General features: G+C 36.4%; 1 protein-coding gene across 1 annotated transcript in view; it reads right to left on the reverse strand.

The window, feature by feature from the left end:
- The window catches only part of LOC115215875 (MFS-type transporter SLC18B1-like), a 190,282-nt gene that overhangs the window by 139,168 nt on the left and 25,181 nt on the right, over window positions 1-25,933 (reverse strand). The window contains exons 6-9 of the mRNA XM_036505822.1: window positions 15,037-15,110; window positions 12,064-12,223; window positions 9,808-9,876; window positions 7,078-7,168 (exon numbers count right to left, since the gene is read on the reverse strand). Of these exons, the coding sequence (XP_036361715.1) occupies window positions 7,078-7,168; window positions 9,808-9,876; window positions 12,064-12,223; window positions 15,037-15,110 (394 nt within the window). The remainder of the gene's footprint in view (window positions 1-7,077; window positions 7,169-9,807; window positions 9,877-12,063; window positions 12,224-15,036; window positions 15,111-25,933) is intronic.

Below are 25,933 nucleotides of genomic sequence, written 5' to 3' on the forward strand. Positions count from 1 at the left end.
GGATGAAATGCTTAGTGGTATTTTGCCCGTCGCTACGTTTTGAGTACAAATTCTGCCGAGGTCGACGTTTCCTTTTACCCTTTCGGCGTTGATAAAATAAGTACTAATTGAGCACTGGGTCGATGTAATCGATATATAGTCCTCCTGTGAACTTGCGGACCTTGTTGAAACAATTATTACTATTATTAAGGCAGCGAGCTGGCAAAATATTTAGCACGCCTGGCTAAATATATTACTTTCTTTTTACTCAATCTAAATTTGCAGTGTGTCCATTTCGTTCTTACATTGTCACCAAACTCTTCGGGGATCTTTACATTTTGATCGGCAGATTTAGAAAATATTTTTTAGTAACTAAACACTTTCAAACTTCGTATACTGGTAGAATGTGTCATATAAAACATTTTTTAGCGTTTTTTGAGAAAAGTTTATATTTACGAAGTTATTTCGTATTAAAGTTGTCGTATTTCGGTAATTTCAACCAATTAATGACGTGTATTCAGCTGAATAAAATTACTACTGCTGTTTGTCAACAACATTTCCGGCGGTACTTCATTGGTACTTTACTTTATCAAACCCGACAGGATGAAAGGCGGAGGTCACCTTCGCCTAATAATTTTTGCAGGGTTGATATAATAAACTATCAGCCAAGTCTTATCAGCTCACTTATCAGCCTGTCACTGAAATTCTGGCCTTGTTCTTACGTTTAAAATTATTATAGGCAGTACATTGACAGATCTTTTCAGTGTAGGATAAAATACTTTACGGTTTTTGTTCTAATACTGTTCTGAGTTCAAATCCTGGTGTCGATGAAATAAAGTACTCGTCAAGAATAGGGATCAATGATATTGACTTAATCCTTCTCTCAAAATTGCTAACCTTATATCAAAATTAGAAAACATTAAAATTGCGGCGAGCTGGCAGAATCGTTAATCACCGGAAAAAATGCTTTGCGACATTTGTTCCGACTCTTTACGTTATGAACTCATATCCCATTGAAGTGAACTTTACCTTTCATTCTTACAGGATAAATAAAAGTAGGTCAAGTACTACGTCGATAGTTGTTGGTTTTATGCCTATATCAGAAATCATTACTAAGGTGGTGTGCAGGATGAATCATTAGTGCATCGGACTAAATGCTTAGCGGCATTTCTTCCGGCCCTTCACGTTCTGAGTTTAAATACCGCCGAGGTCAGCTTTGTCTTTCTTCCTTTCGGAGTCGATAAACTATAATACCAGTGAAGTACTGGATCGATGTAATCGACTAACTCCACCCTCCCCACACACATTAACATTTTTTACTGTGTGCCAAAATTTAAAACAATTATAATTACTATAATAAATGTTTCAAGTTTTACCACAAGGGCAGCAATTTTGTGGGAGAGGAATAGTCGATTACATCGACCCCAGTGTTTAACTGGTACTTAATTTCTCGATCCCGAAAGAATGAAAAGCAAAGTCGACCTCAAGGAAATTTGTACTCAGAACGTAACGACGGGAGAAATACCGCTAAGCACTTCGTCTCGCGCGCAGATTCAGCCAGCTCACCGCCTTATAATACTGTAAATAATCATTTCTACTAAAGGTACAAGGCCTGAAATTTGGGGTGAGAGGACTAGTCGGTTACATCGACCCAGTATGTCATTGGTACTTAATTTATCAACCCGAACGGAATTTGAACTCAGAACATAGTGGCAGACGAAATACTCCTTAGCATTTCGACCGGCGTGCTGATTCCTTTGTTTGAGCCCTCAGTCTCGACATAGAGGGGTCGATACACGGACAGACAAAACAGCACAGTGGGGATATAAAACATAGAACGAATGAATGATAAATGAATTATAATAATGAAAATGATATGTCTTACCTGCTCCCCACTCGCAGGCAGTGTTATTCAATGGATAACGTTTAACAATCAGTTCATTTTTCTTTTTGCATCTTTTTAATAGTCACTATTAATTTTTAAAAAATTTTTACTTTCACGTTAGACACTCGTCAATTCGTCGAATTCCACCACCGGTGGCAACTCATCAAATTGAACTTGTATTGGCGCTATCTCCACTTCATCTCCAAACAGTTCCTCCAATTTCTTGCCCGCTCCATCAAGCAAGACTGCTTTGGAGCCTTCATTGAACTCTGTCGGCAGCAATTTCACCCTAATTACAGATTTTATTTTGGTAATCTTTTTCTCAGTTTCAACACTTTTTGCATATTCTATCATATTCCATATATGTTTCCCCCTCTGAAATCCTTCCCGTCTTCCATTATTGGTCGTCCCCCCATTAATGTCACTGGCATCGATACCTCTTTCCTCTCTGTAGCCCTCTCAATCGATGCTGCTGGTATCTCCGGTCCTTCCTTCTTCCGCCTCAGCAACTTCACCCTCTCACCCGCCCGCACTGGTTTCCCCGAGTGTTGCTGATCTCTCACACTGAGCCTCCTCTGCATTTTCTTTTCTCTTCTTTAGCGGACACTTTGGTGGCGAGTCCGCGCCTCCTTCTCTCTTCTTCTTTCTCTTCACCACCGTACCCCGTTCCTCCACATTTTCTGTACTCTTATCACAGACTGGGTTTTGCAATTCTACGCTTTGCTTCTTTTCCTCTCTCTGCTGCTCCCGCTCCATCACATCCTCTTCGTGTTTCTGGGAATACCTTGTCTTCCTGTGTCCCCGTACTCCACACTGGCAGCATATTGGAGCTCTTCAACCCACCACCACTCCCAATCTCACTACCCCCGGCAGTACGACCTCTTCTGCAATTTTGTGCAAATCCTGTAAACTGACCCGGACCGCCACCTCGAGGCCGCATCCCCACTAGTCTATCTCAATCGTTCTTGTTACTTTCAAGAGTTTAGCTTCCTCCTCTGTGTTATACATAATGGCTGCCACCAGCCACACCCTTCAATCTCCAGGGCACTCTGCCAATCCTTACTCTGGCCACACGTTTGCCACAGTAAGTAGGCAGTAGTACCCACTCTAATGACCCCAACGCCACAGTAGAGTGGTTTATCGCGTCCTGAACCTAACCTCCACTGCGCCGCACCTCTTCCTTCTGGTATAGAATGTCGTAAGGCCTTTTATCTCCTTCAAAGTCTCTTCAAATGCTTCCATCGTCGTCATTTCAATCCTTTTCGTTTCCGTGGGCAGCATTTTGTATACCACTGTCCGCCTGGTTACATTCGCTGTCAATTCTGGCAGTGGGTCAACCTCAGGCTGGTACCTTCCTTCTCAATAAGCTTGTTGAACTGCTTCAACTTCTTTTCTTCCGATTTTACTTCTCTCACCTGTTGTACATCTACAGTTAAGCTTCTTCCGGTTGCTGCCGCATAGCTGCCAGCTGGAACTGGTTCGCTTTCCATCTTTTCTTTTCTCACCACTTCACCCCAAAATTGGGAAGAAAACAAATGTAACAGCCAAAACTAACAGTAATGAATAATTCAATATCTCAACAATTAGGTCAAACAATCAGCCCTTCCTTCCCTTTCAGGAAACATTCAACAAACAGTGTAACTCACGGGATCAAAAAATGATTAACTCGAACAGAATACAATACCGCGCGCTAACGATTCTGCCAGCTCGCCGCCTTATAATACTGTAAATAATACTTACATCAAAGCAGCGAAATGCGTAGCTGTATTTCGTCTGCCGTTACGTTCTGAGTTCAAATTCCGTCGAGGTCGACTTTGCCTTTCATCCTTTCGGGGTCGATAAATTAAGTACCAGTTACGCACTGGGGTCGATGTAATCGACTTAATCCCTTTGTCTGTCCTTGTTTGTTCCCTCTATGTTGAACCCCTTGTGGGTAATAAAGAAACAGATATTTCAGCTGTCTTTACGTTCTGAGTTCAAATTCCGCCGAGATCGACTTTGCCTTTCATCCTTTCGGGGTCGATAAATTAAGTACCAGTTGCGTACTGGGGTCTATGTAATCGACTAGCCCTCTCCCCCAAAATTTCACGCTTTGTGCCTATAGTAGAAAGGATTATTTACAGTATTATAGGCGCCGAGCTGGCTGAATCGTTAGCGCCTAGAGTAGAAAAGAATAATACTTACATCTTTAAGATGATACCAAAGGAAAACTTCTTGAAATGCGTATGGTAGTGTAAGAACTACAAGAAGAATAAAGTTGTTGAAGATCTCCCAAGAATAAGTGAATCTTGACACTGAAGGCATTTCTTCTTTTTTACCTAAATAGGAAGAAAGAATATAACTTGTCCAAAGAAGTGGATTTGCAAAACTTTTATTATCGGACGAAATATTTTGCTGTATTTCTTCCGGTTCTTTACTATCCAAGTTCAAATCTTGCCGGTACTAACGTTCATTTTCATCACTTCAGTAGTTTGACACAATGCAATATCAATCAAGTACTGGAGTGTATTTGATCGACTAACCCTTGACCGAAAATCTTTGGCTTTGTGCCTATATAAGACACTTAGTAACATGGAATCAGTAACTAGTCTCTGATGAATCTTTGACAAAAGCTGAAATCAATCATATCGATCTCACGTCAATGATAATGAAATACCACCACTTCCATAGTTTCAGGTGCATGGAAAGTGAATTATAAGCAGAAACAAGCGCAGTTTTCTGCCCTCTCCTTGTTGAAGTGTTGCGTAATCATTCATGGACTTCATTAATTGATGGGTGAGACATCCTGGAGCCACAGATAGTGAACCTTTCATTAAAGCAGTGGAGGTACCACACATGTACAACAATGAAATATTGTCGTTTCCACAGCTTCAGGCACACAGAAGGTATTGTATAGGCAAGAGTAATTGTGATTCTCTGGTCTTCAGCATGGATGTGTCTCTTGTTGAAGTGCTCTATGGCTGAAATTACTGACTTCATTGACATCCAAAGTATGAACATGACAACTTTTGGTACCTGTTTCAGTTTTATTCTTTATTTCTGTCCCTTTGATTTATATATTTATTATTTATTGGCAGTTGTCAGGTCATCGTCGAATTTGACGGTATAGTTATCATAGATAGTTGTAGATGTGTAAACAGTATTAGTTCGTCATACCTACAAGTTCCACACGAACGGTATTAACGTGCGTAGAAGTGATTCTAAACAGAATGTTACAGGACCCATCTATTGTTAACAAGCAGTCCATAGGGTACCTTAAATGCTGTATCAGATGATACACTAACACTCACTGAGGTTAACCAACATGAAATCAACTTGACTGGTATTGGGAAAATAGAGAACAAATGTGGTCACCGTTTGCTTACTGAAAATAATGATGAATAAATACTAATTTACAATAATTAACAAGGGTTGATTAATTTTTAAGAAATGAAAATATGTAATCAATATGCATTATACATTATACTGCTGTATTAAATCATATATTATATTATATTACATTATATTATATTATATTATATTATATTATATTATATTAGGCGCAGGAGTGGTTGTGTGATAAGAAGCCTGCTTCCTAACCACATCGATCCGGGTTCAGTACTCCTGCGTGGTAACTTAGGCAATTACCTTCTACTATTGCCTCGGGCCGACCGAAGCCTTGTGAGTGGATTTGGAAGACGGAAACTGAAAGAATCTCCTTGACAACCGATGTTGGTGTGCTTACGTCCCTGTAACTTAGCGATTCGGCAAAGAGACCGATAGAATAAGTACTAGGCTTACAAAGAGTAAGTCCTGGGGTCAATTTGCTCAACTAAAAGGCGGTGCTCCAGCATGGCCGCAGTCAAATGACTGAAACAAGTAAAAGAATAAAAGAAAAGAAAAATGATATTGTATATTGGTTATATCATAATATACGTGGTCTATCCAAAAGAAAACTAAACTCTTAAAACTTCGTGCCAACCAACCGATGTAACATACCCACAACCTCACTGCTGTGTTTTGGTTGGCTTTTCGCTAAATACTGCCACATCATGCCATGTCAGTCATCGACCAACACATGCGAGAGTTGACGTATAGTTAGTGCAAGTGGACATCTGTTGAAGATCAACACTTGAAGGGTTTGGAAGAATATGTTTATATGAAATTTTGTTTCAAATACAGAAAATCTTTTCCTGAAATCCCTCTAACGTTAAAACAGGTTTACGGGCGGGCATTTTTGAGTCGTACACAATGTTAAGAGTGGTATTAGCGTTTCAACTCGAGACGAACACCTACTGAAAATGATTCTACGTTACACAACTTCCTACAGCACTTGATGGTGATCATTTTGTGAATGTGCGTGTTATATGTCCATGAAAATCCTCACCAAATTGTCCGTAAAGTTTCTAAAGGAGACGTGCGCAAAAGTCCGTGCCGCATGATTAAAAAATTAAAGATGCATCATGATGTCGCAAAGTTAGTGTTGCATCTGTTGTGGGATGAAGGAAAATAGAACTGGTGCTGCTTGGTAGTTAGAACGCTGATGAAAACTTTCTGAAAATGCCATAACAGGTGTGCGACTGCGATGCAGAAGCAGAAAGATGGTTGTCACAATAGATATGGATCAGCGCTGTCTAGTACAGAAGAGTACCTCAGAGATACTCAAACGCGAAGGGGATGTTGATCGTCAGTTTTGGTTGGAAGAATCTCATTCATTATGAGTTTGTTTCATGTGTTCAAACGACCAAAGTGTTTACTTGGATAACTTGAGACATTTCAGAAAGGTAGTGTAAAAGGAGAGGCTTGTAGCATAAAATCTTGATGCTGCACAAAATGACACCAGCTCATACGTCATTTTTTATCCCTAACATTTTGGACGACGCTTATTTCCCTACTACCCTATTTTACAGATCTGGTCACTTAGGATTTTTTTTATCTTCAAAATTTAAAATTTATTCTGAACGGTTGCTGATTTCAATTATTAAGAACCATCGTAAAATATTCACTACAAGAACTTCAAACCACCTCTAAAAATACATTGCAAACTGGAAAAAACGCTAGGGTCCTTGTATCCACATTATATGGAACTATTTTGTTGGAGTCAAGTTTCATTGAATTGCAAGTAAAACGAATTGATTTTCCAAAAAGTTTACGTTTTATTTTTCGAATGAAGACATATTATATTAAAATTATAATGTATCTTGTTAAATTATATTACATTATAAAACACTTACTCGAGCTCCTTCTTAGAAGGTATATATCGCATGGTAAACAAATGGCAAGTAGTGCACCATATATCAGATAAGGTAAATCGAATCCACCAAGCTGAAAAAGATTTAATACAATTATGGTTTACTCTGTTGTGGCGATTTAATATTGTTTATTGCTATTAGCGATGTATTGTTACCAAAAACTTGGTCCTTGGACTCCTCTTTAACACGTTATATTCGAAAATATCTGATTTATTATTATTATTTTTTTTTTTGCATATGCAGAGAAACATAAATTCATGGGAACGGAACAGACTTTTGAAGTAGCGTAAGTAAATGCTTGGTTTTTGTAATATATTTTGTCGGCTCTGGAACGATGAGAAATGAATGTCGATTCATTCCAGTAATATAAACATAAATGGATGAATCTGAAAGCCGTAAGATATCAATTTCGGTGCCCTGTCATTTCTGCCACTCTACATGCTTTAATAACATCCATAACCTCACACCTAGATTTGGTTCAGCAGTAACTAGGCATCCCATAATACAGCCAGTCTGAAGTAACCATCACATTCTACTTTATGTTATTTTCTTCAATCTTGTTCTTTCATAGCCTATCTTTTATTTTATTTATAATATACATATTACGTATTATTGTATTTTATCATACCATCTCATATCCTATCTATCTTGCATTATCTGATCTTATTACAACCCTTCAATAAAAATTCTTTGATTTACTATGGTCACTTTAGTACTTAAAAAGTTGTCTTGTGTCTAAAGAGGAGACCAAAATTAGTTTTTCAAGATACAGACGAGATGGTCGAAGGTATAAGCATTGGGTTATCTTCTCGTGGATCACATGTTCAAATTATAGAGTTTATGTGCCACCTAGAAATAGACGACACAAACTATATAAATCTATAACAAACTCATATCTTCATCTTGAGAACTAGAACACATTTCGAAACGACTTACAATGTTTATGAATGGACAGTCATCCTTTTCCGTTGTGTAAACAATAAAAATAACTTGATCAAATATCGTTATCGCCTCGGCTCACCTAGTCGTTCGAATGTGTTAGATACTATGAAATCAATAGTAAATATTATCTTAGATAGATCGGCTTCCTTTTCAAAGAAAAGTTATCTGTCATCTTCTGTACCCATAGTCAAGGAACAGGCATGAAAAACGTTAAACCACTAAGCCCAGATTTAGGGGATATTTATACATATAGGAAACAGAAGGTGAGAGATATTTGCATTACTGATGTAAACTCACACCCACGGACTTAGTAGATGTCCGAATTATTGAATTAATTCCTCTCAGTCAGGTATATCAAGAGGCTTACCTAATCCTTGATAGTGGTGTCAGCAGCCATTCAGCAAACAATATCCCACAGCCATTGTAGCAGCAGACACAGTTCAGCTGTGATACAACGGCTTGTATCAACTGTGCAATGACAGTCAGTAGCGCAACAAATTATAAACCAACATCTTTTACAGATTCACTACGTTTTCAAGATCTGTTGCTTGAAACGAACTGTAAAGACAATCTATGATCCGGGAACTTAAATTTCATTATTTTTCCACCTTCAGGTGGCAGGCTGGCTGAATCGTTAGCAGACAGGGCAAAATGCTTAGCAGCATTTCCTTCGTCTTTATGTTCTGAGTTCAATTTTTGCCGAGTTTGACTTTGCCTTCCATACGTTCGGAGTAGATAAAATAAGTACCAGCTGAGAACTGGGGTAGATGTAATCGACTTACCCCCACCTCAAAATTTCAGTAGAGAAGATTATTTTTTCGCCTTGAATCCATTGAAAGTACCTATTAACTGGATTGTAACACATGTATATACTCTTTATATACGTACACTAAAAACTTGCATAGCCATACATTTATTGTGTATACACACTTACATGAACGCACTTTCGTTTACATTTGATGATTCATTTGCATGTACACACACTACTGTATATACACTCCATCATCGCTTCTTGTAAATAGTTATAGCCATTTCTATTTCTGAACATTTCACTTAATTTCAAGTAATATTTTTTGACAGTGAAATTGAAACACCATTTGTATCATAGACTTTATATCTTGCCGATTAGATGTGTCATAATTTAATTTATTGGCAATTAAAGAATATATATTCCTATTCCGTTTTTATTATTGTATGTAACCATCTTTATAAATCCAGTTTTGGGGTGGAGTCTATATTTTTCACACTGTATAATCCTTTCCTGATACAAAGGTCAATATTTACGATCTTTAATTCCACTTACTTTAGAGATAAAGAAATAAAAAGTAAAAAATCCTACTAGATACGACTAAATTATTTCAGGTAACTATTCTCACGTGAAGAATTAACCTCAACTGCAAGCCTCATTAAAATAATGATGGTGTTTACAGCTGTGAACTATGTTTCTTGAAGGGCCTCTTAAATGAATTCAAATGACTCAGATGTTGAAATTGAACTCAGTGCAATGCTTGTGACAGAAACAAGTGAGGCGACATGCTAGAAATAGCTGCCTTCTCCCTCAAATTTTACCCTGCTTTCATAAAAACAAAATATACGTTGGGTAATACTGTCCTGTGTACGCTAAGTCTGAAAACGGTTCTGTCTGGAACTTCGTTAACCATACATTTGTTTAACTGCAGCTAAACGTCAGCTAGTTACCCGACACATCTCACATGGTTTCATTCTCTCGCAGCAAAAATTCAATGAAGATAATTATGTAATCATACTTACATCATAAAGCATTCCTCCAAATAGGGGGCTAGTTGAGTAACCAAGCCCAATTGCACTCAAAAACAAACCCTGAAATAACATTTAAACACAATAGCTGTGGAACTTCAGAAGATACTAATCTGTTTTTGTAAGAAAATTATGTTTTGAAATATTTTCTTAAAAGTAAGAATCTTTACTTACATGTAACATTCTCAAAACTTACACAATCTCTTAATTGTCTCATTCCGTAAAGAATGATATAATCTCAAATGCATTATTCTCTAAAATGTATCCGTACTATAAAATAGGATATTCCTTAAAATTTCAGTTTTTAAAAATGGCAGTAAATTGACAAAACAATGAATAAGTGGTATATTGGGGAAATATATTTAGTTTTACAATAATATGTATTGAACATAATGTATTTGACAACCTGTACAAGGATCATAGGACCAAATCCATGGCTGGCGTTCCATTGTGATTCAGACTAGCATCTTTTATTCTATTAAGCATTAATTCACTTAGGAAACGGATCATTGGCTTGTAAATTTTTAAACTAGTGTTCCCTTGCTTCTATTCCAGACTGGACCCCATTTGCTTGGAGCTTGCATTGCCAATAAAATATTTCTGGTTGTTTCCTAACTTACTGTAACGTTCAAGTCACTATTGTCGTCGTTTATTTATACACAAACCTATATCTACACATAATTTCTGGAATATGAAACACATACTACATCCCAACTCAAACTTTATAAGCGAGTGTGTGTCTGCGCTCGTATATATCCGATGGTGTTTGAGTGGTTATAAAATTGTCTATGATTTACATGTGTTATGAAGAGATATTATAAAGTGCTAATTGGTCATTTTGACATAATCTTTATGATGGCCTAATCTATTTGATGTAATGAATAACATAATAGCCTGGCAAGTGATAGATATGTAAATCAGCTCCCGAGATGCAACCAATTCGCTTTTTTCTGTATGGGACCGTAATTTGAAATATCTATATATTAATACGCTAAGGACGAAATGCGTTACGCTGTCACGTGATTAGTTGAAGGAAAAGGAGTAGAGCGAGAAAGAAAAAGAGGGAGAGGGAAGTGTTCATGATGCGAAGTAGGAGGAACGTAATATTTATTACGGGGTTAAAAAGCTTTCTGAAGGTAGTGATGTAGAGAAAGAGAGTCAGTAACACAAAGTTTAGCAGAATGAGGTTCTAGTGGTGCAGTTAAAGAAAGACAAAGAGGGAGAGAGGAAGAGAGAAAGTGGAGAGTGTAAGGGAGAAAGAGTAGAGGTGTTTTGCCAGCCGATGCAATAAGCTGTCATGTGGTCAGTGCAAATGAGAGATGAAAATAAAGAGAAAGAGAGAGATGATAAAGACGTGAAGAGGGGAATGATATGGCTAGAATGTTTAAAATTTGAGGTAGAGAGAGAAAAAAAAGAGAGCTGGGGAGAGAGAAGGAGGGAAAGAGAGAGAGAGAGATAAAATGTTAAAAGGAAAATTTTAAACATCATATATTATTGTGACTTATTACATCGTTGGGTGGACTGAAAAAGGAATAATAATAATAACCTTATCATAGTAAAATAGATTTTTTCAATGAAAGTGAAATAACTTAGCAAAATAAGCGTAGATGTTATTTTTCGTTTCTTTTCTTTTGTCGCTTTTTGTTCTTTAAAGAGTAGATATAAACAAAGAACTGAAATAAAATGAAACTATCGTGGATGGCAAACAACTTAGATTGAGCTTTGTTATTGAAAGTTATAATGATGATGGTGGAGGTGATGGTGATGATCATTGTGGTGATGATGATGATGGTGGTGAATGGATAGCGAAATGTGCAGTCTTTTTTTATTTTTTTATATCGCCTCTCCTCATATATTTACTGTCTGCTTGCTTGAAAATATGTATTTGTTTATAAAATATGGATGACAACAGAAAGATTAAAACGGTATATAAAGAGAAACAGAGGTTCGAATCACTAAAACAAGCACGGGAGCATCAGTGTGTTGAAGGGAAAATATGAATCAAAGAGTATTGAGTGAGTATTTACAAGAAATAAGGGAACGAGTTCAAGATAGAATATAAAATATAAATGAACGAGAACGTCAAAAAACTGTAAACATATGGTGACATGAATATTCTCTGTAATCATTGTGAAGCTATTGGATTTATAAATGAACCTCTGAACTGCTGAGAGAAAAGAGAAAGAGAGAGAGAAGGAGAGAACCTGGAATGAGACGAAGATAAAGAAGTATGCGTTTAGTTATACTCACAAATAAACAACTAACATCATCTGGGAATTCAGTGGCGAAAAATATCATAACTGTGGTATTGAGTGTACCACAACCCAAAGATTCTAAAGCTCTCACAATGAAACTTAGTATGATGAACACCATATTATAAGAACCCTGCTTAGGGATGTATTTAAGCAATCTGATGAGAGATAAGAGAAATATACAAATATTAATAATGGTTTCTACCAACAGTGCAAGGGTACCCATTTTCATGGTGAGAACAGTCGATAACGGGAAACTCAAATTTTGTCAGTAAGAAAACAATAAAATCAAATGAAATAGTAATGAAAATAAATATAATTATATTTTTGTCATGGGGAAAAGAAAAATTATCAATGTTTTGGATTTATGCTCTTTTTGCTTTTTAGTTTACCCAGTGTCTCCCCAGGGCCAGATTTATAAGGGGTGTGGAGGGGGTAATTGCTCCGGGTATTGGGGACCCCTGCTAGGAAAGGTATGTAACACTCAATACAGGAAGCCCTCACCACTACCGCCTTCCAGCGTTCAGGCTTGCTGAGTCACACTCGTTATACAAAAGTATCTTGACTTCTTAAAAGATGTAATGGATTCTCTTTTATGATAAATACCCATAGATTTTTGCCACTTTAGAGATACCAAATAATTCAGTTAAAAAACAATTTATTGCCAAAGCACTTACAAATCCCAAGAAAATTGTAGCTGCTTTTGGGACAGCTGAGAAAAGGGAAACAACAGGACACTCATGAAAATGTATGTATGTATCTGAGGTAGCTAATAAAATATCTGGATAATTGTTGGCGAAGAAGCTATGGTGAAGAAGCTATAAAAAATATTTAACGTTGAGATTTTAGATTTAGTTGAGTTTCATTCATTTCATAGTATGTGATAATTTTCCATAATCTTCTTACATTTGATCAAGATATTTTAAATTTTGTTGCTTTTCTGATGTGTAAGGATGGATGTGTAGGTGTATGACTCTTTTTTTAAAAATCAATTCTAGACAGCTGGAAAGGCAGATTTACCTTGTCTTGTCTTACCTATTTTGCCCCGCCTAAATTTGTCTTTTATATGCTCAAAAAGAAGAGCGATAATTTTCTGAAAGTGTTTAGAGAAGATTTTTACTTCTCTGATATAGTTCTGGCTAGGTAGTGAACATGTGTAAAAGAAAAATCTTTTTTTCAAAATCAAAAATGCAGTAAATATTACTCATTGTGCCCCACTTACTCTTACTGGAAACTGGAAAAGTAGACTTTCAGAAATACCTGTTTGAATTTCCCCGTTTTTTTTCTCTCTCTCTCTCTCTCTCTCTCTCTCTCTCTCTCTCTCTCTCTCTCTTCTCTTTCTCTATCACACACACACAAGTATACACACACATCATGGAACAGCAACAATCACAAAATTTTTTTTTTTTTGCTTCATAATTTTCTGTCAGTTTATCTTAATCTATATTCTGGAATATATGTAACTCACATTAAAAGACAAAAAAAAACTCTTACTTCACTCTTCTTTCCTTCATTGTACTTTTCACAATGAAGGAAAAAATCAAATACCGCAAGTGGATGTGTGAAAAACGAAATTTGAATTTTGAAAAAGTATATCTATAAAGCAAAATTTTCAGTCATTTATTTAAACTTTCTCTGGTAACTCATCAAATTCAATTATTGGAAATAGATGGGTTTTGAGATTTAAATTTAGTAATTTTCTGAGATTATAAGTCTTGGGTATAAGTGACCCACTGAACTTGAAGTGCTCCCCACCCCAGTTTAAATCCGGTCCTGGACTCCCTTTCTGCTTTGCAGCTTCAGGAACATTGACATTATTTTCGATTGCGTACATCTTTTAGTATCAACAACTGTTTATATTTTCTCTAATTCTTCCTCGTTTTTTTTTTCATCACAATCATTTAATCACTCCTGGTGCATACAAACATGCATACATTCATAGTACTTGACCGTCCTACCCATACTTACTCACTCATGCTAAGACATACTCTGACTCTGCCGCTATTTACTAATCTTTTAGCACCTGTCCGAAATTTCTGCCCACGATCTATCTCCACCATCCTAAAAAACTAAATACATATCTATCTTCCTTCCATCATCCATTATTATCAAGACTCCTTGCCTTTTCTCTTCTTTTTGTCTTGATAATAATGGATGATGGAAGGAAGATAGATATGTATTTAGTTTCTCTTCTTTGCCTTTTCTCTTCTTTTTGTCTTGATAAAGAGTCTATGGCCAAAACGTTGGAAATTTCGCTTTTCCTTGTAATAGATGCATTGCGCTATTTATTAATTTTTTTTACTTCTTATTTTGATTACTTGTCGATGTGGCCCCCCACAACAGATTCTTCAGATTTGGACTTTAACTCATCTTGGTGAATATGAGCTCAATGTAAAAGATAGATAGCCAAATACCACATAAGATGCTGTCTGATATGCCACTGATCCTATCAATGCACTGACCTTCGTAATAATGATACTAATAATAATTATAACATATAACATTGACACAAGGCCACATATTTACTGAATCGACTTACTTAACTGGTATCTATGTCATCAAGATGTAAAAGATCAATGGCAGTCGTTGATCTTGGTTGAACTTGAACTTTGAACATAAAGAGATTAGTTAGATACAGCTCTGCTAACTCTGAAATCTTAATAATTGTAATAATAGTATGTCTACAAAGAAACACAATCAGCAGCTTCTTAGACACAATGGCTTTTCAGAGTAGATTCATAAATTAGCCAAGTATATGAACCTGAAAATGATCCTTTGAAACAATATTATAGATATGACAGATGAAATCATGATGCAAATCATACACCAAACTTGACCCAATAAAGCATTCATACGGGATTTACCAGTATTATATTTCATTCAGTATCAATCTCATAAGTAACTTTACAAATTACGCAAAAATACCAAACTATACGACAATATGAAAAAATTCTGAACAAATCTCACTTACCCAAAAAAAATTGTGTTAATGGCAGAAGACCCGATTGCAACATATATGATATGTTTTAATTCAAAATGATAGACCTGTAAGAAATAAACAGAGAACACTTAGTTTCAATTGCGAATGAGTCCTGTTTGTTGACATATTTTTAAAAAGATCCCATCCCCTTCAAATGAAACTTGAACAAATTTCTTCAAGGAATGCCAGATACGCTGCGTATATCTCTATGTGCGTCTATGTTTAGTTAGTGTGTGGGGGGGATGCCTGTAATATTTATTTCTCCTGTTTATATACGTTCGTGTAATTTGTTTTTGTTTTTGTTTATTCTTATTTTGTTCATGTGTTTACACCCACTTATTATTATTATTATCATTATCTTTATTATTATTATTATGTATGTATGTATAATAATAATAATAATAATAATAATAATAATAATAATAATAATAATAATAATAATAATAATGATAATAAATGTATCTAGTTATTTACTTCCATTTGTTTATTCATCTGTGTATTTTATTTTATTATCTTTTCAGTTTTGTTTATATTGTAACTAGTTTATGGGGATCTTCTTCTGTCATATGTTGTGGTGTGTGCTAGTGTTCCATTCCAGTTCCCTATTCAGGCTAGGTTTATCTTCTATTATGTGTGTAACTTCCGTAATTTGTCTGATTGTTGCGTCTGTTCTATGTGTGGACAAGATTTTAACTTCTATGTTGTTGATGGAGCCTCCGTGTTCCTGCCGATGAGCTCTTTCCTTCCTGAAGTTTTCTCCAATGTTCATTTACCCGCTCTCCTATGGTCCGTGCCGCTTCCCCTACGTATGTTGTTGTCTTGTTACTGCATCGTCCCTCTATACATCTTATACTATAGACTATATTTCTGGCTTTACACAACAAAACCAACAACCACAACAGAGGGAATAGCAGGGACCAACAAACAGACATAAGAACCAACACTAATACGAACAACACATACACCAGAAACATGAACAATGAGAATATCACTAGCGATAATCAGAATGATAGCAATAATGGTAGTAGTAGTAGTAGTAGTAGTAGTGGTGGTGGTGGTGGTGGTGGTGGTGGTGGTGGTGGTGGTGGTGGTGGTGGTGGTGGTGGTGGTGGTGGTGGTGGTTGTGGTGGTGGTAGTGGTGATAGTTTTGTAAATAAGTAAATATAAGTAAATAAATGGAGTTGAACGCAGGTGTTTTCAAATTCTTTTACTTTCGACATGTTTCGAAGACAACATTGGCCCTATTCCAAAGGAATAAACGGTGCGAAGCAATGCAATCTTCTCATCAGGAAGAAAGAGAACCCATCTCAACAACAAGACATTATAACAATTTTGATGACTGCATAAATGATAAACAGAACGCTATTAAGTATTTTAAAAAAACCATTAGTAGATCTGACGTCAAAGGCAGACCCTAGGAAGAGAAGGGTAAAGAAATAATAAGTAGAGAACAAATGAAGAGTGATATATCTGAGGATCACCTTGTTAACACAGTTATACAGCGATCTTACAAATGTAAGCACTGGCAGAAACATACCTTTAGCTCATATAAGTGATTTATATCAGTCTGTATAGTTAGAACGTTTAGTTCACCTTGCACTTTACTTCAAAAGAGAAATCTACTTCCAAGCCTTTGAACATTTTTTCAACCAATATATCCCTCTTTATTTGTTCTCTACTTATTATTTTTTACCCCTTCTCTTCCTGGGGTCTGCTTTTGACATCAAATCTACTAACGGTTTTTTTTTTTAAATACTTAATAGCGTTCTGTTTATCATTTATGCAGTCATCAAAATTGTTATAATGTCTTGTTGTTGAGATGGGTTCTCTTTCTTTCCTGATGAGAAGATTGCATTGTTTTGCACCGTTTATTCCTTTGAAATAGGGCCAATGTTGTCTTTGAAACATATATCGAAAGTAAACACCTGCGTTCAACTCCATTTATTTACTTATATTATACAAATTACTGCACATTAACCCGGAGTTTCTACCTTTGAATAGGTCGCTACATCCTTGTTACTTTCGTGAATTTTGCTACTCTGGTAACTGTTTATTGAATTTTCCATGTTAACTGTAAACAAAGGATAATTCATTCATTGATTTATATATATATTTGTTGGTTTGTGAAAGCACGTGGTTGAATATATAGAAAATAGTAAAAAGTGAAAAAACTACAGAAGGCTTAAAGGCTAAAAAATATATATATTTGAGTCAATATGTCTGAAGAATATTAAAAAAAATTTTTCTTACAATGACATAGTTTAGAAGAAAGACCGGTTTCGCGTTTAGCTTTTCAAATTTCTTACGACGTTATGTTTATGTTGAACAGAGTTATCGTTATGTTTGTGTTTAAAAGAGTTCTAAATAAGGGGAGGTAATGAGTGATTTCTTCCGGTGTAAGGGAGATAATCGCTTAAATTTTTTTCCTTTCCCTTGGTGTGAATTTCTCTGTATCAGTATGTTGGCATGGTTAAGTCTGGGCTTGTACTTTTCAATGAAGAATATTTCCTTGTTTAGTCTAATTTGTGTTGATGATCCGATAGCACATTGGTAAAATGGAAAGATTAAAAATTGTGGTAGTAGTTGCTTTGCGCATTTCTCAATGTGCTCACTAAAAGGTATCATTCTGTATTCTGGGAATGCAATCTGTTGTCTATGCAGTGTGCATCTATGTCTGAGTGATAGTCCCGTGGATCCCACGTAGTCTTGGTGGCAGCCCGAGCATTTTATGACATAAATTATGTTTTCAGAGGCACAAGTAAAGTTAGATTTGATCTTGAATTTCTGTCCCTCTTTAAAGAGGAATTCTGATCCTTCTAGCAGGTTGCACAGTTCGATCTATCACATTTTTTACTTTTGCATCCGTAATTTCAGAAAACAATTTTGCCTTTATATATATATATATATATATATATATATATATATATATATATATATATATATATATATATATATATATAATATTAAATTGGAGACAAAACCTCTATTATGCAAATCAAACAAAGAAAGACTTAAGCCAATACATAAAATAATTTATATAATTAAATTTAATTATATAAATTATTTTATGTATTGGCTTAAGTCTTTCTTTGTTTGATTTGCATAATAGTGGTTTTGTCTCTAATTTAATATAATATAATATTTTATTATAAAATTGGATTCAATCCTAAATCTGATTTTTCCCTGTAAATTTGGATTTATTCCCTAATATTTATTATTATTTATATATATATATATATATATATATATAAGTCAATGGTGGGGTTGTGTTAACCGCACGTGGAGAAATGATAGGAAAAGAAAAATAATAAGGCAGAATGCTAAACTGAAAGCAAATTTTAATATAAATGAGTGTAAGAAAAATTTAAAAAGGAAATCAAACCGACTTTCATTGCAAGGCAAATTTTCAAGATGAGGAAGGGGAAAAATAATAATGTTTTTTTCAAAAAATTAATAAATATATACAAAAATTAATAAATAAGTATACCAATACATTGTAGTGTCTTTGCTTTTAAAGTTCAATATTATTCCATGGAAAAACTTCTTTGGGGGGATTAGGATGCATGTGTTTTAGTGTAGTGTTTTGTTTAAGAAGGTTGGGTGTTTATGTGTACCGGTTTCAGTCATTTTGAGACCTTTTCAACTGTAACGATTAAATAATTAAATTTAGAAAAATTAAAAGAAATGTTTTTTTAAAGGAATATTTGTATAGTGTTCAAATATAAGTGGCATTTTCCTTGTTTCTGCCTTGCTCTGTCTCTCTTGTTCACACTTGTGGGTTCGAGGTCGTTGTGAATTCTTGGTAGGGAAGAAGAAGAAGGATGATGAGGAGAAGGGGGGAAGTTTTGGGAGTGCCTTGATTGTTGTATTTTGAATGGTCAGTGGCGGCTAGCAGTTCATGAGAGTATTTCTATTGAAAGGTTTGTCTATAGAATTTACGTAGGTGTTATACTAAAAAGCATTAGTGATAAAGTTAGGAGGTAGAAGGGGGAGAAGAAGATGAAGAAGAAGAAGAAGAAGAAGAAGAAGAAGAAGAAGAAGAAGAAGAAGAAGCTATAGCCAATAGCGTGCCAACTTTAAGTCATACAACACACTACTTCCACTCATTCATATTCTCTCTCCTCTTTCTTCTTCTTCTTCTTCTTCCCCTTCTTCATCATTATCATCATCATCATCTTCTTCTACTTCCTCTTCTTCTTCTTCTTCTTCTTCTTCTTCTTCTTCTTCTTCTTCTTCTTCTTCTTCTTCTTCTTCAGCATCACCAACATCGTCATCATCATCATCATCATCATCATCATCATCATCTTCTTCTTCTTCTTCTTCTTCTTCTTCTTCTTCTTCTTCTTCTTCTTCTCCCCCTTCTACTTCCTAATTTTATCACTAATGCTTTTTAGTATAACACCTACGTAAATTCTATAGACAAACCTTTCAATAGAAATACTCTCATGAACTGCTAGCCGCCACTGACCATTCAAAGTACAACAATCAAGGCACTCCCAAAATCCCCCCTTCTCCTCATCATCCTTCTTCTTCTTCTTCTTCCCTACCAAGAATTCACAACGACCTCGAACCCACAAGTGTGAACAAGAGAGACAGAGCAAGGCAGAAACAAGGAAAATGCCACTTATATTTGAACACTATATAAATATTCCTTTAAAAAAACATTTCTTTTAATTTTTCTAAATTTAATTATTTAATCGTTACAGTTGAAAAGGTTTCAAAATGACTGAAACCGGTACTGAAATGTTCTTTATAAAACTATTTTAGCATTTTCTATTTTGACTTATTTTTTCATATATATATATATATATATATATATATAGCTAAAGCCCATGCAGTAGAACAGTGTCTTCAAGTAAGTCTGTATGAGAAGTACACGTTAGCCTATGCTATCGTAATACAACAGTATTACAAAAGCCTTAGAGTGCCTTTAGTAAATTAGAAGAGGTACACCAAGGGAAGATGAAAGAGGCTAAATCGGCTTAGCAGGAACGGACTTCAAGTCCGTTCCTGCTAAGCCGATTTAGCCTCTTTTATATATATATATATATATAAAAGAGCAATAAAGATTCAAGTTAATTTAAAAAATTTACTTGAATATGGTACCTAACTTAGATGCACCAAAAAAAACTATACTGATTTAACAATACAGTAATGTGGGGTGATTATAAGCGAGAAAGAAGCAACAAGAATGGATAGGTTTTAGTACGATCGTTTCATACAAGGACAGGTTTTATTAAAAGTTGCAAAGATTACAGCATATAAACGAGTCCCGTACTCATCAGCTAAAATACATGTAAGTTCTCTAGACATCCTAGTGTTTGAGGCTATACTCATGAAGTAATGTAGATAATTAAACAGATTTCTAAAGTTCATTAAAGTTCTTTAAAGATGATGTACAGTCTTATCACAGAATTTTAAAAAAGTTTTGATAGCATCACAGAGAAGGTGACCTAATCCATATGAATTTCCATAGATATGATGAGGGATTATATACTCACAGAAGACAAATTTATCCATTGTTAATTACAACGAGGTGGGTCTCAATTCCTGCTTATTAGCATTACAGAGAGGGTGAATTAATCCTTTGTATATATGCACAGATTCCAATGGTGTAGATGTAAATTTCTAGAGAAATGGAGATGAATTTCATATTCACAGGCGATAAATTTTACAATGGTTGAACACAATGAGGTAGGTATCAATCCTTGTTATATGATTAGGTATTTGCCACATTAATCACATTACTGCTATTCACAAGAGGCTGTAGCTATTTAACTCTTAAAGGCTGAAGGGCTTACTAGATCGGCCAAGAATAGAGAAGGGAATAGAAGAAAAGAGAGAAAATAATGGAGGAGGGAGCAAAAAGGGGGGGGGAAAGGGGGACTAAAAGAGAAGAGAAAAGGAAACAGAGAATAAGAAGAAGAAAAAGAAAAAAGAGAAAAGAGAAAGAAATAGGGAAAGAAGGGAAAAAAAGAAAAAGAAAAAAAGAGGGTTCTAGTTATACAGAAGAGTTAGTAGACTGTAAGTCTGGTTTTAATCAACAGGCATCTAGGAACTAGAGGAGAATATTATTCTTTGACCAGTAAACCGTTAATTTATTGCTGTTGAAATCAGCTATGAGTTTAAAGAGAATCTAAAGAGATAACACAGTCAGGGGTTAAGGGGTCAGATGCTAAAATCACCAGAAAATACATTAGGAAAATCTAAGTATAATCTTAACAAAAAGTCATTAAAAATTTACTTATTTAATTTATTCATTTTATTGTCTTAAGGAGTTGTCGTTATTATTCATACATTGACTGACTACAGGTCAAATCTTATAAGATCATTTACAAGGTGTTAGGGGATTGTCTATCATAATGAAGATAATCATATTATCACTGAGGGAATAGCCTTATTTATTTAATTATGAAATAGAATTATGGGGCTACAGTAACTCATTATAATTTATTAGAGTTATGCTACTTAAATTAGATTAAGTTAGGAATTAAAATTAAATATTACAATTAAGATTTAAAATTAAGAATTTAAAAATTGTGAGTTTGAAATTAAATAAAGCCTCAATTAAGTAGCGAATAAGTACTATTCATTTCCTGTTCTCAAAAAAACTGATGCAGATATAAGGAAAAAGATAAAGATAACTGTAATGTGAGAACTCTTAGTTATCTACTTAAAGCAGTGCTATACTAGTAGAAATCAAGTTATATCTATCTATCTAGTTATGAATATTCCAATCATTTAAAATATTTTAAAGTCTTCAATTTAGCGTGGACACAAACTTGACCTAGTTCGATATGGTTATTCAATAAGTTTCTATGTTTACTATGCTTTAGAATTTCGTACGTCTCCATGGAGCATAGTTGACAACCAACCCTACTATTTTTATACGGAAGCCCTTCAGCCTTTAAGAGTTAAATAGCTACAGCCTCTTGTGAATAGCAGTAATGTGATTAATGTGGCAAATACCTAATCATATAACAAGGATTGATACCTACCTCATTGTGTTCAACCATTGTAAAATTTATCGCCTGTGAATATGAAATTCATCTCCATTTCTCTAGAAATTTACATCTACACCATTGGAATCTGTGCATATATACAAAGGATTAATTCACCCTCTCTGTAATGCTAATAAGCAGGAATTGAGACCCACCTCGTTGTAATTAACAATGGATAAATTTGTCTTCTGTGAGTATATAATCCCTCATCATATCTATGGAAATTCATATGGATTAGGTCACCTTCTCTGTGATGCTATCAAAACTTTTTTAAAATTCTGTGATAAGACTGTACATCATCTTTAAAGAACTTTAATGAACTTTAGAAATCTGTTTAATTATCTACATTACTTCATGAGTATAGCCTCAAACACTAGGATGTCTAGAGAACTTACATGTATTTTAGCTGATGAGTACGGGACTCGTTTATATGCTGTAATCTTTGCAACTTTTAATAAAACCTGTCCTTGTATGAAACGATCGTACTAAAAACCTATCCATTCTTGTTGCTTCTTTCTCGCGTATATATATATATATATATCGTTTATAGAAAAACATAAATCCGGAGAAAAAACACTCTAAAAAGTAGAGCAGTCTATATTTATTCCTGGTGAAGGCCGGTTTATGGAGTTACCTTGGGTTTCTCGTCCATAAAATGTTCAAACTTATGGCGTATAGTCAGACCCTAATACCTTTAGGCCTAAGACCTTAAAATATGAAGGGGAGAAGACTCGGTAGAAAGAGAGGTGTAAACAAGTTGGTTATCTCCCTTTACTAAGGGCTATCGACTTCCGCCCGTACCGCCATCATTCAGCTATGAGGGTAAACAATAAGGGATTATCCTTCTCTCACGTTAGCTATCAAATTCCGGCTGTGCTGCCATCTTACAGTTCCCAATATACCAGCAGAAATTTCCTAAAATGCAAACAAGGCCTTAAAATCTCCGTTCTGGAGTTAAGTATAGTCCCTGGTTCGAGTGAGACTTTTAGGATTCTCGTGCGTTCGGCTATGCATACTTCGTAGCGTTTCGTCCCGTTGATGTAGGAGCCTGGGTTTTCGAGGATTTCCCATGACATCGAGTGTGGAACTCTGTCCTCTTTTAGTTGCCAAATGTGGCTGGCCAGCGATGTTACGTATCTCCTTTCCAAGACTCTGAAAGAGGATCCATGGTTGGAAAATCGTATCTTGAACGAATTTCCAATACAACCATTGTATTTTCGTGAACGTGCAATGTCGGTACTCGTTCCTATTATTGATGTTGTTTGTACCCCCTGCTGGGGTTGCTGCCGCTGCTGTTGTTATGGTTGTTGCTGCTGATGTGGTTGCTGTCATTGTTGTCACCGATGTTATTGTTGCTGCTGTTATTGTTGCTGCTGTTGTTGTTACTGCTGTTGATGAAGTTGATGCTGATAATGTTGGAGCTAGGGCTGTTGGTGTTGGTGCCGGGGCTGCTGGTGTTTGTACTGCTGGAGGTGGTTGTTGCGTCGGTACTGCTACCGCCCCTGCGTGTGTTGCCGGTTATGCACCTGTTGATGCTGTTACTAATACTGTCAATGTTCTCGCCGATGCTGTTGCTGCTATTGCTCCTGTTGTTGTTGTCGTCGCCTACGATCCTGATGCTGGAGCTGTTGGTGGAGGTGGGGATGGTGATGATAGTGATGCTGCTATCGTCTTTGCCGGTTATGCAGGAGGCGCTGTAGTTGCTAACGCTGTGCCTAAAGTGGTTACTAACATTATTGCGGTTTTCACCGATATTGGTGGGTGGGGAGTACTTCTGCCAGAGCTGTCATTAGTCGAGCTTCTGCTGGTGCTTCTGCTAGGGTCGCTGCCGCTGCTGATGGTGTTGTTGCCGATATAGGTGGTGTCGGCATTGGATCTGTTACTGCTGCTGCAATCGGTCCTGTCAGTGTAGGCGTTGGCAGGTCTGCTGCTGTGGACATCAGGGAAGCTGTTGGTGTTGGTGTCAATGTTGTTGCTTTTGTTGGTGTCGATGCTGTCGCTAAAGCTGTCCACTGTGGTGGTGTTGGCTCTGTTAGTTCAGTTGTATCTACGGCCACTTTTGTTTCTGCTGGTAGAATTGTCAGGGTTCAATCGTACTTCGGCTTGACAGACTACTCCTTTGGTTTTGTAGTGGCCTCCTACCGGCCGACTGTTGCGGATCCTGCATGAACAGCCTGCCCCTTCCTGTAGCCTATGGGCGCTAACTAGCATGCTCTTAATATTGGGGGCACAATTAAACGAGACTCTAACGTTGTGCCTCGTGAAAATTAGTCCGTACATATGGGAGCTTGTTAAGTGCTTGTCTATTAATTTAAGGAAAAGTCTACCTACGGGCGTTATAGTGTGACGGGAGAAGTGGGTGCAAGCCAAATTGCATTTCGGCAGTGTTTCTTTTTGCGGTTGTTGGGTACCGGTATATAGGAGAGGCGGTCCCTAAGCCCACTGGCAGCTAGGGCTTCATTATAGTATGGGGCCGATGCGTCGAAGGCTTCTTGGTTAGAGAAAAGGTTTGAACTCCTTTTGCTAATACCTTTACCAGATTCCTGAACACGATGGGTGGGTGACAGGAGGCTGTGTTGGTGTATGTTTGCCTCTCGTTTGGTTTACGGTAAGGCCCGTGAGTATCGGAGCCCAAATCCAGCGTGATGTCTAAGAAATACGCTGTGGTGAGATTGGTTTCTATGGTGATCTTCAATCCCATAGCGACAAGCGTGCTGATTAAGTCCTTCCTAAACCCATCTAGTGTATGGCCACTTGCTCCCTTAGAGATGGCCAGGGCGTTATCTCTGTAGAGACTAAAGAGGACAGATATGAATTTTTTCCTAAAGGTATCCAGTATGTACAACACATCGCTGCGTCAAAGGAGCCCGTGAGGTCGGATTTCTTGACCCATCCCGAATTTTTGTTAAACAGTACTGTCTTCCTGGCATGCATTATAATTTCTACATCTCTGTCGCTAACGCTAGTGAAGCCCCTAGCGAAACAAAGCGCTTTGGTCAGTAGCCCTTTTAATATAGACGGGTAAAAGTCGACTATATCAAATTGGGTGAAACTTGCCCTGCCTCTACCCTTGATGACGTTATAAGGAAAGGTTGGTGACCCCTACATCACCGGGACAAAATTCTGCAAGCTATGAATCTATGCATAGCCGAACGCACGAGAATCCTAAAATTCACCAAAGGGAACCAGGCACTATACTAAATTCCAGATCGGAGATTTTCGGGCCATGTTTGCATTCTAGGAAATTTCTGCTGGCATTTTGGGAACCGCAAGGTTGCGGTACAGCCGGAGGTTGGTAGCTAACGGGAGAGAGAGAGATAATCCCTTATTCTTTACTCTGAATGATGTCGGTACGGGCGGAAGTCGATAGCCATTAGCAAAGGGAGACAACCCCCCAACTTGTTTACAACTGCCTTTCTACCGAGACTTTCTTCATATTTGAAAGAGGTCTCAGGCCAACAGGTTTTGGGTTCTGACTATACGCCATAAGTTTAAAACATTAGTGGGCGGGAAACACAGGGTAACCCCATAAACCGGCCTTCATCAGGAAAAAAATTATATATAGAGTGATATGTAATTGTAAGATCCAAGGATCTAGATGTAATATGTGTGTATGTATGTATGTATGCATGTATGTATGTATGTATGTATGTATGTATGTATGTATGTATGTATGTATGTATGTATGTATGTATGTGATGTATGTATGTATGTATGTATGTATGTATGTATGATGTATGTATGTATGTATGTATGTATGTATGTATGTATGTATGTATGTATGTATGTATGTATGTATGTATAAGGGGAAATTCAGTTGGCTTACCATTTTTTTATGTCAGGTCACTTTCGAGTGCTACAGGTAACATGTAACCCAGTACAACCTG

The sequence above is a fragment of the Octopus sinensis genome, linkage group LG9 (genome assembly GCF_006345805.1).
Source record: "Octopus sinensis linkage group LG9, ASM634580v1, whole genome shotgun sequence".
Taxonomy (NCBI): Eukaryota; Metazoa; Mollusca; class Cephalopoda; order Octopoda; family Octopodidae; genus Octopus; species Octopus sinensis.